The sequence below is a fragment of the Globicephala melas genome, chromosome 17 (genome assembly GCF_963455315.2).
Source record: "Globicephala melas chromosome 17, mGloMel1.2, whole genome shotgun sequence".
Lineage (NCBI taxonomy): Eukaryota > Metazoa > Chordata > Mammalia > Artiodactyla > Delphinidae > Globicephala > Globicephala melas.
This window is the reverse complement of record NC_083330.1, coordinates 4,566,719-4,582,421: the sequence shown is the minus strand read 5'-3', so window position 1 is coordinate 4,582,421 and position 15,703 is coordinate 4,566,719. Positions and strand designations below refer to the sequence as shown.

The 15,703-nt window shown below is 43.9% G+C and overlaps 1 protein-coding gene across 7 annotated transcripts in view; it reads right to left on the bottom strand.

The window, feature by feature from the left end:
* LYN (LYN proto-oncogene, Src family tyrosine kinase) overlaps positions 1–15,703 on the bottom strand; it is a 111,868-nt gene that overhangs the window by 41,654 nt on the left and 54,511 nt on the right. For 3 of the 7 annotated variants that reach the window (XM_030859726.3, XM_030859729.3, XM_030859728.3), the window contains exons 2-8: positions 14,719–14,855; positions 11,439–11,484; positions 10,500–10,605; positions 8,618–8,716; positions 8,394–8,497; positions 6,926–7,075; positions 5,494–5,646 (exon numbers count right to left, since the gene is read on the bottom strand). In XM_030859726.3, coding sequence (XP_030715586.1) covers positions 5,494–5,646; positions 6,926–7,075; positions 8,394–8,497; positions 8,618–8,716; positions 10,500–10,605; positions 11,439–11,484; positions 14,719–14,850 — 790 coding nt within the window. In that variant the 5' untranslated portion in view covers positions 14,851–14,855. The remainder of the gene's footprint in view (positions 1–5,493; positions 5,647–6,925; positions 7,076–8,393; positions 8,498–8,617; positions 8,717–10,499; positions 10,606–11,438; positions 11,485–14,718; positions 14,856–15,703) is intronic. The other 4 variants (XM_030859727.3, XM_030859734.3, XM_030859733.3 and 1 more) reach the window with 2 other exon arrangements.

The window sequence follows — 15,703 nt, the reverse complement described above, 5'->3', positions numbered from 1 at the left end:
AAGTATTTAATAATTACAACAGTTCTTAAATGCTGTCAACTGTATTAAATGCTTACCTGCATCATCTCATTCAATTTTTATACCATCCCTACAGGCTAGGTTCTATTATAACCCCCATTTCAAGTGAGCCTCTGCTATCTCTCCCTTTTCAAACATTATTAGCAAATCAAACAAACAACCTAATTTTTAAAAATGGGCAAAGAACCTGAACAGACATTTTTCCAAAGAAGATATATATACACATCACCAATAAACACATGAAGAGATATTCAACATTACCAATCATTAGGGAAATGCAAATCAAAACCACAATGAGACACCACCTCACGTCCACTAGGCTGGCTACTAACAAACGAACAAACAAACAAAAAACCCACCAGAAAATGAGAAGTGCTGGGGAAGATGTGGAGATGGTGGTGGGAGTGTAAACTGATGCAGTCACCAAGGAAAACAGTATGGAGGTTCCTCAAAAAATAAACATAGAACTACCGTATTATGCGGCAATTCCACTCCTGGGCGTGTACCCCGCCAAAAGTGGCAGCAAGGTCTCAGAGAGATACTTTTGCACCATGTTCACGGCGGCATTATTCACAACAGCCGAAACAGTGTCCATCAGTGGATGAACGGGCAACCGAAATCCATTGTTTATGGATTACTATATAGTCATCTACATTACTGTATAATTAACACTCAATGGAATATTGTTCGGCCTTAAAAATGGAAGGAAATTCTTACATACACCTACAGTAGGGATGAACCCGGAGGACGTTATGCTGAATGAAATAAGCTGGTCACACACACACACACACACACACACACACACACACACACAGACACAGACACAGACAAATAACTGTATGATTTCACTTATTCGGGGTCCCTAGAGTAGTCACGCTGCTAGAAAGTAGAGTGGTGGGGTTACCTGGGGCTGGGAGGAGGGGGCAAGGAGAGTTGTGTTTAACGATGTTAGAGCCCCAGTTCTGCAAGATGAAAGTTCTGAAGATTGGTTTTACAGCGTGAATGTCCATACCAGTCCTGAACTATACACTTAAAAATGGCTACGGTGGTAAATTTTAACACACACACACATGCACAGGATCAACAAACCTATCCAAATGCTGAATTTTCCCAAGATTTTTAACCTCTTTCAAACAGTCTAAATAAAAAGTAGCACTCTGGAGAGACCAATTATATCTTTTCCATGGTCCCATTCTCCTCTCCTCTAAACCTCAGTTTCTCCCAGGCAACCACCTGGGTACACGTTAAATAAAACTCCTCTAAAATTAGCATCGACATTGAGCACGTGGAAGCCCATGAATGGGAGAGGGTGGGTGGGCAAGGGGATTTAGCTCATCTGGAATTGGAAGCAAAGAGGTTTTCTCCATCCCAGAAAGCACCAGTGGCTTGAGCTCCAGGTGACAGTTTCAGCACAGCCTCGAGCCGCTGAACAGAAATTGGCTCAGGGGCTCAGAACCCGGCTGAGAGCAGGTCTTCTCAGGCGTGGGCCCTCCCTGCTGCCTTGCTGTGAGGGCCTGTGAGCTCACACCCTCAGCGCCTTCGGACTGTACGAGCTGGGCTGGCACATGGCACCGGTGGGCACCCCCATGGTGGAGCTGGTAAAGAGCTTACCATTCCACTTGCTAGTAGCCCTTGGGAAAATTTTAAGAAAACACAAGAAGGCTATCACAATCTCTTCCCCCTGAAGCTGGTAACTTCTCAGACCAGCCGATCTGATCTCTCCGGTGCACACAGCATGCGGTTCAATGCCTTTACACCACTTCACAGCTGAACGCAGGGAGGGTGGAACAGACCTCCACACGAGCACTCCGTACGCAGGGCTACTGTTTCAGAGCCGACGAGGACACGCCAGCAAGCTCCCTCTACTTTATCCTCAAGACAGATATGCAATTCCTTCATCACCAAATCTCCATAGGAAGGTCTAACTGGATTATTTTTAGTTTGAACTCATAATTAAAACTGGGGGAAAATCCACTGAAATATAGCTTCTAGTGACTATAGTCAAACACGGTAAGATGAAAATAATAATAAAAATAGAGCACGCATAGAGCCAGACTCTACAGGAAACACTTCAGGTACATAATCTCCTTCTTCCTTGCAGCAACTGATGAGATAGTTGTTTGCTCATTTTCCTGATGAGGAAACTGAGGCCAGGGAGGTCCAACTAACTTGTAGGTAGCTTAGCAAGCGAGCGAGTCCGAGGCTCTGGGAGGCCGCAGCAGTTGGCTTCTTCCTCGCCTTGAGTGACTCTGGGTGAGCTGCTTCCCTGCTTCTCAGGGCCCTCATTCATCGATGGTGACGGTGACTCCTCCCTTCCAGCCCTACTGCTGCGAGTATGTGAGACAGTGGATGAAAATGCACTTGGAATGTGTAGCTGGGACATTCTTTTCTCCCCACCCTCCCCCTGGACACTCATCTCCTCCCCAGTCACGTGCAGAGAGGAAGGATGGACTTGGAGACCTAGAGGGCAGTGAAATGTAATAATGAATGTGTATTTTCCTGCCAATAAGCTCACTAAAGACACAAGTCTGGAAAGGGGAGGCGAGGGACGGAAGGCAGAGTCCCTGGTTCCTGGCCTGAGCTGGAGGTTGGAGTCGCCGCGTTTAGGGGAGGGTGGTCAGAGGACAGACGCCTGCAGCTTTCAGAGAAGTTACGGCCTCTAAGAGGGATGAGAATCCAAATGAGCGAGTCATGCTGAAAGCATCTGGGGAAAGCGCTTTTGGATATTTACACAATTTGAAAGACTCTCCCTACAGATGATTCATTAGTTACAACAGGGAATTAAAACGTCACAGTCATAATGGAGAAATCTGGTGGTCCTCCTTAAAATGAAACAGAACATTGGCCATGATGGAACCAACCCTCATTCTGCGCCGCAATGGACGTAGGAAGACACGGCATCGCTTAACACTTAGATGCTATTCGTGCCCAAGGGCGTAACCTGGACCAAATCACGGGAAAAATCAGAAAATCCAAACGAGGGGCGATTCTTCAAAGTGACTGACCTGTCATGAACGATGGAGGTGGGCTGGGGGACCGTTCCAGATTCAAGATGACTACAGACAGGTCAACTAAATGCAAACACACGATCCCGACAGCCATGAGGACACCACTGGGACAATGGGGGGAAGTCGGATGTAGACGCTACACTAGACAGTGTGGACCAACGTGGAGCTTCTCAAACGTGACCGCTGTGCAGTGGGAGTTGATGGCCTTCTTAGGAGACACCTGTGTAAGTACTTAGGGGTGAAAGTCATCACCTCTGCAACTTACCCTCATGTGGCTCCACAATAACAATAAGATACGTACGTGTGTGTGTGTGTGTGTGTGTGTGTGTAGAGAATACAGCAAAATATTAAGTGGTGAATCTAGGTGAAGAATATACAGTGTTTATTATACCTGCCCCTATTCTGTGGATTTGGAAAAAATATATTAAGAAGTAACTGAAAATACCTCGGGGGAAAAGTTGCAATTTAAAAAAAAAAAAAAGAGCAGATACCAATTTGACAGTTCCTTCAAAAGTTAAACATAGAATTACCACGTGACCCAGCAATTCCACTCCTAGGAGGATGTATATAACCAAGAGAAATGAAAACATTTGTCCACACAGTAATTTGCACACGAATGTTCAAAGAAGCATTATGCATAATAGCCCAAAGATGGAAACAACCCAAATGTTCATCAACGGATAAATAGATAAGCTGTGGTACATCCATACAATGGAATATTGTTCAACCATAAAAGACGAAAGAAATTCTGACACAGGCTACAACGTGAGTGAACCTTGAGGACACCATGCTGAGTGAGATAAGCCAGACACAAAAAGACAAACATCTGTATGATTCCACTTACATGAGGTCCCTAGGGTATCACAGCCATAGAGAAAGGAAGCAGAAGGGTGGGTGTCCAGGGGCCGGGGTCGAGGGGGAAGGGGAGTGTCTAGTGTTTCCTTCTGGAGTCATGGAAGTATTTTGGTACTAGATAGAGGCGGTGGCTGCACAACCATGTGAAGGCAGTAAATGTCACTGAGTTGTCCACTTTAAAATGATTGATCTTATGTTACATGAATTTTACTTCAATTAAAAAAAAAAGGTGGACAGAGCAAGGGGGGGCAGGAGGTGACGATCTGGGCCGCAGAGGGTGGGCAAAGACACACCTAGAGCAAGATCACGCCCCCAGACCTGCGGGCCCGACCGGAAACAGAGTGCCAGGTACACACGCAGACCCCGGTGAGCAAGGTGAGGTTGTGTACTCATAATCTACCTGAATTCCATTATCATGTTCCCAAAGACTTACGGCGCAGGAAGAATGCAGAGGCATATTTAAACGATACTTTGGCTAAAGCAGTGACAACAGGAGAAAATGGGCAAAGCTGTGATCCCAGGGGCTGAGATTTTGGAGGGAAACCTCTCCCTCGCAGACCGGCTGGGCTGGGGCTGGATGGGTTTTAAAAGCTGTCTGTCCCTTCTCTTTAGAAATCATGTTTGCTCTCACTCACACAAAGCTGGCGTGGAAACCAGGATGCAGTAAAAAAATCGTTTTAAAAACTTCTTTTTACGAAAGAACAAGGAATTCACAGTCATTATAAAAGCTTTAGAAAAGACAGGTGGGCGAAAAGTATCTGCTGGAGAAAGCCACTGTTATCATTTTGGTGCTTTTCTTGCCAGCCTGAGAAGGCAGTACTTAACAGTAAGGAACGATTCTCTAACGATGGAACTTTGAGTATCTTTAGAAAGTTTCTTGGTGAGAAACAGCAATACCTGTGAGGCTTCCTATTAGGCCCACTAGTAAGGATGGTCCTAACCCAAGTGTACCCTTCCCTGAGATACAAGCACATTCCTGTACTTAACTTGTGTCCAGAGAATCTGGTGATGAGGGAATCACGGAAGAGTAGACAGAACCACCAGGATAAATGCCCACTGCCCCCTTCCTTATAAACATTCATCCTTGGGACTTCCCTGGTGGCGCAGTGGTTAAAGGTCCGCCTGCCAATGCAGGGGACACGGGTTCGAGCCCTGGTCCGGGAAGATCCCACATGCCGTGGAGCAACTAAGCCCGTGCGCCACAACTACTCAGTCCGTGCACCACAACTACTGAAGCTTGCATGCCTAGAGCCCGTGTTCCACAACAAGAGAAGCCATCACAATGAGAAGCCCATGCACCACAACAAAGAGGAGCCCCCGCTCGCCGTAACTAGAGAAAGCCCGCACACAGCAACGAAGACCCAACGCAGCCAAAAATAGATAAATAAATAAATTTATGAAAAAAACAATTCATCCTGACAGAGAACTACTAAGTCACGAGGAAGAGGAAGAGTCTAATCACGTAGGTTGTGTAGGCTAGGTCTTCCTCAGGTGGACAGAGGAAAACAAAAGCAGCGATGCTTCTGAGAAAACTGATAGAAATCGGCTGGAGCCCTAATTTCTCCTGCTGTCGCCCCCAGGAGGGACTCTGGCTCCAGAGCCGCACACTCACCCATCCAGACTTCCCCGAACTGCCCGGCGCCGAGCTTCTTCACCAGCTTAATGGATTCCCGGGGGATCTCCCAGGCATCTTTGTCCCACGGCTTCTGTGGTTTGGGACTAATGCATGCCTTCTCCAATCTTCTGCACAAGCCATCTGACTGCTCTAATTTGAAAGAGAAAATAAACGTGGAAAAAGTCATCCCTTGTATTTTACCAGTATCTATAGGGGAATTTGGACTATGAGTCTTATCATTTTCAACTTGCCAAGGTCTACGAACCTAAAATGCTTATAGGGTTATCTTCTGCGTAATCATGACTTTTGAAATTCTTAAATGAAAGACAATTTAAGACACACTTGATTTTATTCATTAGTAATGCTAACCTATAAAAATAAAAACAACAAAATGAACAGATAAACAAAGGCTGACATGTTGTCACACTTAATAGAATATAATTTTAATTACAGAGCCCATGTAAGCTCTCCAGGGCACAATGGCGGGAACTTGGTCACGTCACCGTGGGGGCCCAGTGCCAGAACAAGCCCTCAACACATGTGCCAGATGGATAAGTGGATGGGGGTAACAGAGAGGGAAGGAGGACTCCACAAAGTCTGGGGTACTTGCTCTCTCCATATTTTGGGACCTCAGCAAATTTTATGTGTAATCCCTTGGAGCAGGTTGAAGAAATAAGCCGTAACAAGAGTTACCCACTACAACTGGCCTCCAACACACAGTCGTGGGTTCAGCTTAGCCAGGCTGTAGAGCAGATTGGCGACAGAGGACCACGGACAGGCCACTTCTAAATATTTTGGTGTTATTGTTATTTCTGTTTTCTTTTACCAAGAGTAATACATACTCGTGGTATGTACTTTACACACACATAGACATGTATACACTAGGACACAGTTCTACAAATTTGCATTCCTATTCCAGATATTTAAAGATGCGTTGTAAAAATATGTACTATGCGAAAATAATATCCATTTTTCTCTTTGCAATTCTGGAATGTTAACTGTTAAACAGCACAAACTAGGTGGGAAGGACTAGGATAATTATTCACAAAGATCAAATCTGACTTTGAATGTGTACTTATAGATTAATTTAGAACCAATTATAGAACATCACCCTCCAACTTTATCCAAAAGAAATATGATACATAAAACATTTTATTCAACATAGTATTGGAAGTCCTAGCCACAGCAATCAGACAAGAAAAAGAAATAAAATGACTCCAAATTGAAAAGGAAGTAAAACTGTCACTGTTTGCAGATGACATGATAGTATACATAGAAAATCCTAAAGATGCGACTAGAAAACTACTAGAGTTCATCAAGGAACTCAATTAAGTTTCAGGATACAAAAAAATTTAATATAAATGTTTGACACCATATATTTATCATAATAGATGTATCTTTTCTTGTCTGACCTTGCATTTTCACTTACTTTGGTAATGCTTAATCATGTCACTGATACAAGGAAAAGTGATTCGTGGGGAGATGTAATAACCCCCATTGTCCAGGCTTCTGATTTTGTAGTGCTTAATAACGTCACCATGCACGGGGTCATAATCTCTGACAGACAGAGAGTAACTTCCTGTGGGGGAAGAAGTACAAGCAAAGGTTACACTTACATTTTGTAAGTAAGATTGGCATTATGGGGGAGGGGAGGATTGGGAGTTTGGGATTAGCAGATGCAAACTAGTATGTATAGGATGGATAAACAACAAGGTCCTACTGTAGAGCACAGGGAACTATATTCCATATCCTGTGATAAACCATAATGGAAAAGAATATGAGAAAGAATATATATATGTATAATGGAATCACTTTGCTGTAATAGCAGAAATTAACATAACATTGTAAATCAACTATACTTCAATAAAATATTTTTTAAAGGTTGGTATTGTACACACTGTGGACACATTTTGCCATAAAAATATGCAAAATATAAATCGCGCATGTATATAGTGCATAACTTTAGAGTCTTATAAAAAGTCTACTTGACAAACAAAGCTAGTGTTCTGTTTGCTGTGAAGCTTTTACCAACACACTTTTTCTTCTTTGTGATGGGTTTTTTTAAAAATTATTTTGCTGAATTGAAAAGTTATTTTGATTTTCTTTCTCTTAAAATTTCAAGGTTTATACTAAATAATAATTTAAGAGGCTCAGTTAACATAAAGCATGGTAAAAAAAAATAACCATAATTATGTCTGCTTTTATGTTACTTTTAGTAGCAAAACTAATAATTTGAGCTTGTTATTTGTTATCAAACTATAAAACTTTCACTACCAGAACATAGTACAGGCATATCTCAGAGATATTGTGGGCTCAGGTCCAAACCACCTCAAGAAAGCAAATACCCCAATAAAGTAAATCCCACAAACGTTTTGGTTTCCCAGTGCATTAAAGACGTTATGTTTACACTGTACTGTAGTCTATTAAGTGTTCAATAGCATAAGTTAAAAAAAACAACATATATACTTTAATTAAAACAACACTTTATTGCAAAAAATTGCTAACCATCATCCGATCCTTCAGTGAGTCATAACAGTAACATCAAAGATCACTGATCACAGATCACTCATAACAAATATAATAATAAAGAAAAAGCGTGAAATACTGCAAGAATTACCAAAATGTGACCTAGAGACACATTTGCTCATGAAGTGAGCAAATTCTCTTGGAAAAATGACACCAATAGACTTGCTCCATGCAGGGTTACCACAAACCTTCAGTTTGTAAAAAACTGCAGTATTTGCAAAGCGCAATACAGGGAAGCCAATAAAACGAGGGCTGCCAGTAATTGACTTTTTTTCCAAAAAAATTCTTTGTTTTTTTTCAGGATTCTAGAATCGTTTCTAAGAATGATTTCCTAAACAGTGTTTTATAAGAGGCCTTATGTCACTTCCTACCTTTTAATGTTTCACTTTCTCTGATAAGAAAAGCTCCAGCGCTGTTCCCTGGTGCCAGAAGCTGCCTTTCTGCATCTTTCCTCGTTATATCCTTGAAAAACCACCTGAAAAGACATATTAACATTTCATGGGCGTTTTAATCCCGGGAAGGAAAAAGACGAAAATAAACAAGAAACCCAGAGCCACACACAGAACTGTCCCAGACGACGCGGGAAAGGACTCACTCTTCCGTCTCCAAGGTGTTGACTTTGGCTACATAGTTGCTGGGGATGAAGCCTTCTCTCTTCGTCGAAAGGGATTTAGCTTTCCACCATTCTCCGTGCCTGGGATAGAAACACACATCCAAAAGGGTTTGTTTTCAATGACTCAAGAACTACAAGAGCAATTGTCTTAATGTGTCTGTCTTGCAGGGCGAGGGAGGGCGGGGAAGACCCCTGGAAACCCAGAATCCAGAGAGAAAGTTCATACTTCTTGCTAAAACATAAATACGTTTAGTGATGGAAGCAAAAGAAAACAGTCTCACGACTGAAGTGCGGGTCGCTGTGCTCAGAGCTGCCAAACGGGGGTTGGTGAAAATGGTTCCCATCTTGCAGAAACAAAAAGTTCACATCTAAGAAACGCTTTAGGGTCCTTACAGAAATGGAAGTCAAGGGAATAAAGGGCCATAGTTCCTATGACATAAACTCCTTGTTAAAACATCTCATTTCCATAGACACAAGCCATGGGAAAAAGAAATAGAAAACCATAAAATAATCCCAAGCAGCTACAGGCCTCGTCACCACACTCTCATCTTCTGTGAGAGGCATGGAGCTGGGGAAGGGGCTGGGGAGGGAGGAATGGACGGGTCCCTGTGAGAGCCTCAACTATGTTCCCCATCAGATTCCCACACCCAGACGGGACCCTCGTCTGCAAGACGTGAAGGACAATTACAGCTGCCACTAGGCTGCGGTCCACTACATGCCTGTGCCGTGTTTATATATATGTACACACATAACCTTCACATCAACCCCATGACAGAGGTATTGCTGTTCCCGGTTCATAAGTGAAGACACTAAGGTGTAGAGCTGAAGTGACTCGTCAAAGTCACACAGCTATCAGGTGGCAGGGCCAGGATCTGGCTCAAGTTCACACTCAGCCAGGAACTGACAGCTGCTCCCAGCCACTCAACACCATGAACTTAACCAGGGTCTCCCTCCTCCTCCTCCTGCAACCAGCCAAGGGTGCCCCAGCTGGCAGGCCAAGGTGACACCATAGGAAAGATTACTAGGATTCTTGGAGTTCATTATTCCCAGCACAGTGCTGAGCCCTGCGGTCTGAGCAGGGCCACAGGTGTGTGAGTCAGCCTGGAGGGGTCAAGGAAATGATGTCCAAGCATCTTCACAGAAACGCTAAATGCTGAGTGGGGACTCTCCTGGGACGACCACTGCTTCAGCACCACGCCCTGAAGAGTCACACCCAGTTGGACCCATACACCCAGTCTTAATGTGAGTAAAATAACGAAATAACAATGGTAAGGGGCTTCCCTGTTGGTGCAGTGGTTGAGAATCCGCCTGCCAATGCAGGGGACATGGGTTCGAGCCCTGTTCCGGGAAGATCCCACATGCCGTGGAGCAACTAAGCCCGTGCGCCACAACTACTGAGCCCACACTCTAGAGCCCGCGAGCCACAACTACTGAGCCCACGCGCCTAGAGCCCGTGCTCCGCAACAAGAGAAGCCACCGCAATGAGTAGCCCGCGCACCGCAACGAAGAGTAGCCCCCGCTCACCGCAACTAGAGAAAGCCTGCACGCAGCAACGAAGACCCAACACAGCCAAATAAGTAAATAAATAAGTAAACATTTTTTAGAAATGGAATTAAAATAACATGCAAACTCCACATAGAACCAAACCTCTAAAGACAGCACTGATGGATAAGGAAAGAAAGGGAAAACCCTTGGGAAGTGCTCACAGCAAAGCCTAAGAGGAAAATCTCTCTACCCCTGCTCCTTCGGGCAGCAAGGAGGCTGGGGGCCCCATGTCCACCCCAGAGGGGTGTCTGCTGCATTGTGCTGCTGGTGGCCAAGCCAGGGCAGCAGGCGGGGGTGGGGGATGCCTGGGCGCACTTACTCCTCCAGGACTTTCATCTTCTCTCCTTTCTTGAAGGACAAGTCGTCTGGGTGGATGCCGTCATAGGGGTACAATGCGACCACGATGTCTCCTTGCTCCTCTGGATCTGAAAATGAAGAATGCAGGCGAAGACCTTTGAGAATCCACAGCAGAAATGTTGTAACAAATTCACGTGTCATGGGGCACAAAGGATGCAGTGAGGCACTGAGAGACGGGCAGCTGGAATAAAGACCTGCTTCCTTCCTAGTGGGGCTCGGGGCCCACGCGGTCCATGGTCGGTCATATACTGCGCACACCGGTACAGTGTTTGTTATCTCAAATCACATAGACCTACGACCACAATAACTTCCAACTCTAGGTTTACGAAATGATACACCCATGCTCATAGCAGAGTTATTTACAAAAGCTAAAAGGAGGAAACAATCCAAACACACTGTGATGAATGGATAAACAAAATGTGGTCTATACATACAACAGAATATTATTCAGCCTTAAAAAGGAGGAAAATTCTGACGGATGCCACAACATGGATGAACCTTGAAGACATTATGCTAAGTGACAAAAGCCAGCCACTAAAGGACAAATACTGCTTGATTCCACTTAGGCGAGATTCCTGGAGTCGTCAAACTCATAGAGACAGAATGCAGAATAGTGACTACCAGAAGCTGGGAGGAGGAGCGATGGGAGTTCCATGTTTGATGGGCACAGAGTTTCAGTTTGGGATGAAGGAAAGTTCTGGAAATGGATGGAGGTGATGGTTGCACAACAGTGTGAAGGTACTTGGTGCTACTGAACTGAACACTTTGATGGTTAAGATGATAAATTCTAGGCTATGTATATTTTTTCACAATAGAAAAAAAATCAACAGAAACACCCAGGACAACTACTTTGCAGAGGCTGTAACAGTAAAGAAACGTCCAAGATGCCGTGAAAACATACCTTTATTTTGAAACCTCTGTCCTGGTAAAAGCTGAGAGTCTGCAACCTACGAGAGAATATTTGTTAGAAAAATACATTTTTATGTTTAGCTTTTGACACTTACATTCGTGTTGAATGTTGCATCATTTTCTAACAGAAGCGAATGGGGTTTAGATTTGTTAATTCATTAAGCCAGGAAGGAGCACCGACGAGCAGTGCTGTGGAGCTGCGTCCTGACCTCCGCAGCCCAGGGAACGGCTTTTCCTTCTCCAGCGGCCACAAGCCTGGCGGCAGGAAATGACCAGGGCTCTGGCCAGTGGCTGCGAGCTGCTTACCCAATCAGCACCCTCCCTCTGATTTGGTACCAGACCCCTAATATTTTTGGGGGAGGCAACGTGCCCAGCTAAATGGTGATGCTTTCTGATTCTCTAGCATTCTATGCAGATGCGGAAGGAGTTTATCTGCAAGCAGGTCGTGTGGGGCTTTGGGCCTGACTCTCGTATCCCCTGGCCCTCTTCTTTCTGCCTAGAAGAAGGTGACGAACGGGGGTCTCAGCAATATGGAAACCAGTCACCAGAGACAGCAGAGAAAAAGATACAGAGGGGCCCTGGGGGTCACCTGGGGCCCTGGTGACCTTGTGGAACGGCCACCGGCCCGGGACTGCAGATCTTCACGACTCCCAGACTTGTCTTAAAAACTGCAGTCAGGGCTCGGTCTCTAGCAGCTGAGAACAAGTGCTAACAGATCCAGGCTTCCTGTGGCCGACCCTGATTCTGTTATGGGGACAGATGGCATCCCTGTTATTTTAGTTGAGAGATGAATTATCAGGAAGGGTCTGGTGGCACAAAGCCCACCTCAGTCACCTTTTAAATCAAATCCCTTTTTCCCTCAGTGACCGTGGGGAGGATGTGTAAAGATCTCTTGAGCCTCTTTTAGAGAAGGTACCGTCAGAGGCTTACACCCACAAATCATGTTCCTCCTTGATTAAAGTGATCTGGTGGAATGCGGACCAAAACAGTTTGTACTGAAACTTAAATTTCTGATGAAAGTCAGCCCATAATATCTCCGGGAGTGGGGGGCATTACGTTCTTCTGGTATTAGAAAATCTTGGGTCCATATTATCCTTCAATGTTGATTTCAAGAAGCTTTACACTGATTTTTAAACTCATTTAGATGTGCAAAATTAGGATGCACGATCAACTTTCAATGAGTTATTAGAGGAAACAAGATGAGAAACTGATTAAATCATTTTGAAAGTAGCAAGTGATTTTCAAATATCAAAGAGTCCTTAATTGACAAATGTTTTAACACACTTTTTATAAGACAAAAACACGTGTATGGAGCTCATCTATCATCACTCTTTTTCTTTAAAATGTCTTTTCCTTAGAGTGTTGTTGAAGTTGCATCAGTTCAACCTTGATGTCACACCACACCGCCTGCAATCAGTCCAGGGGTGGATTTTGGGCACGTCTGGCCGGAGCTGAGTGTTATCTATGGAATAAGGCCAACTGTCTGGTTCATAAACAAGGGCATCTGTAACCACAGAAGGCACAAGGAAGCGCTCCCGGTGTGTGGGACGGAACCGAGAGGTTTCAAACATGTTTACTACTTCTGCTTTCTAACTTAACTTTTAACCTCCTTTACTCTTAAGAAGAGGGAAAATGGTGCATAAGTTTGTACTGTTTTCCTTTGCTTTTCTGAATACAGGACATCTTCTTTCATCACGTAAGAAAAATGGGGGTTTTAAAGCATGTAAAAGCTATAGCACATGATACCAGAAAAAGCCAGATCCTTTTTATGAGAATTTTGAAGTCTATAATAAGAAAACTATTTGTGAGTCCAATTCCTGTATCATTTCACTTTCTATTAGTCATATTTCCATAGAACAGTTCCACATCTATACCTATTTATGCGATGTTTTTAAATATTACATTTATATATTTATGATCACTAAATTATTAAAGTTATCAATAATCTTATACCTTTTGAGTTTCTATATATAAAATTACAATGTTAATGTATCTGTCTAGAAATATCAAGTATGGTAATTAATAGCATAATGTATTCACTCTTCATCTCCACTTCTTTTTTTTTTTTTTTTTTGCGGTACGCGGGCCTCTCACTATTGCGGCCTCTCCCGTTGCGGAGCACAGGCTCCGGACGCGCAGGCTCAGCGGCCATGGCTCACGGGCCCAGCCGCTCCGCGGCACGTGGGATCCTCCCGGACCGGGGCACGAACCCATGTCCCCTGCATCGGCAGGCGGACTCTCAACCACTGCGCCACCAGGGAAGCCCTCCACTTCTTTTTAAGAAGGCCAACAGTGACTGATCAATTTCAATGGTGACGTGTGACTTTGGCACACATCAACCTGCAGTATAATGGGGAATGAGGGGGAGAGGGCTGGCAGAGAGGGCGTGACAACAATAACATACTTCTGGAATGCCAAGGCATTCAGAAACATGTCAGATTAGAGAAACTATGAACACTCTTAATGAAGGCATTTGGGCTAACATGGAATAAGCTACCTCCAGCTTAAATGCTGAGGAATTCCATAAAAACCAGGCAATGGGAGATATACATATATACGTATAGTGAGTGAATAGATGGAGAGGATATAAAATGTGAAATAAAGTGCATTTAAGGTTGTAATTATCCAAAACTCTGTTCCTCTCTCCCTGAAATGCGGCATTCGTCCTTCATTTGCCAAACATTTCTCAGATGCATCCAACAGCACATCACTCATATAAAAATGTCGGTACAGACATCTGTGTGAGGTTAGAAGGCGGAATTAGTTGTGCGTTTTTTTAAAAAAACAGTCTTTTAATCCTTTGTAATAAGTCATGACAACTTCAGTGTTTGTACTATTTTGAATTAATTAAAGAACAACGAGATGGGATAAAGTATGATACACCAAAGGGCCTGTTTTGGCTTCTGACTTGAATCCAGCATTTCCTTCTAGTCTCACTACCTATCCTAAGTCACACCAGCTCAGATACATATCTTTATATATAAAGAGTGGGTCTTCACACCAGGGATAGGAAAGGTGATTATCTCCACACATAAGAAGGTGACCAAAGGCCCCTTGATTGTACATTAAGTGGCCCGGTTATCCTGAAAATATTTATAAGCTCTTTAAAGGATTAAGTTACAAAGCATATCAAAAATTATTGGAGGCCCAAGTAATTGACATGATTTCTTTTTTTTTTTTTTTGCATGCACATGGTACAGATTTGGTGTTTAAATTACGCAGCCATGCTTTGATCCTGCTGTGGGAATGCTCCCCTGAGACTATCTACTTACTGGCCTTTGCTGTTTATTGGACGTTGGATCTCTCACATAAATAGTTCGGTCAGTATTACGTACTGGTTGAGTCTTCAAATCTATTCCATCGTCTTTCAGATTGTCTTTCCTTTTTGATTTTATACATCCCATAGTTCCTGTTGGAATACAAAAGCCATGGCATTGTTTTACCATTCCAGAACTGGCTTCAAGACACCCAAATCTCTCCATTAACGCAGAGTTAAAAAAATACGCTTTTATTCTTCATTGCGGATGGTTTAACAAACTCAAAGGTGGATACTGTTCACAAACTGGCTGCTTGTTCATACATTTGTTCATTCATTCATTCAAAAACTATTTATTGAGCATCAGTTTTATGTCAGCAAAATATAATTCCTGCCCTAAAGACACTCATATTCTTGCGGCAAAGATGGGTGAATTAAAATTACAATACAATGTGGCAAGTCAATGACAGAGGCTGCACAGGACATAGGAAAAGACATTGCGCTCAGGCAAGAGGAAAAGGATGTGGGCAGGGAAGTGTCATGAAGGAAATGCTCTGTGAGTCAAAATGGGAGTGATGTCAGCCAGGTGGCAAAGTCAGTAAAGGGATTCCAGGAAAAAGGAACTTCACATGCAAAGTATTGGGCCTGAGATAACAAGGTCCCTTCAGGGAACTAGTTCAAGCTGACCCCTTAAGGGAACTAGTTCAGGTTGAGCCCTTCAGGGAGCTAGTTCAAGCTGACCTCTTCAGGGAACTAGTTCAAGCTGACCCCTTAAGGGAACTAGTTCAGGTTGAGCCCTTCAGGGAACTAGTTCAAGCTGACCCCTTAAGGGAACTAGTTCAAGTTGAGCCCTTCAGGGAACTAGTTCAAGCTGACCCCTTCAGGGAACAAGGAGGGAAGTCCGGGAGTTGGGCTGGAGAGGGAGGCAAAGCTGAAGACAAATGTCGCGTGCAAGGTGAAGCGAGGGGACCTGGGGCTTCAGAGGCAAGCGTGAGTAAGAG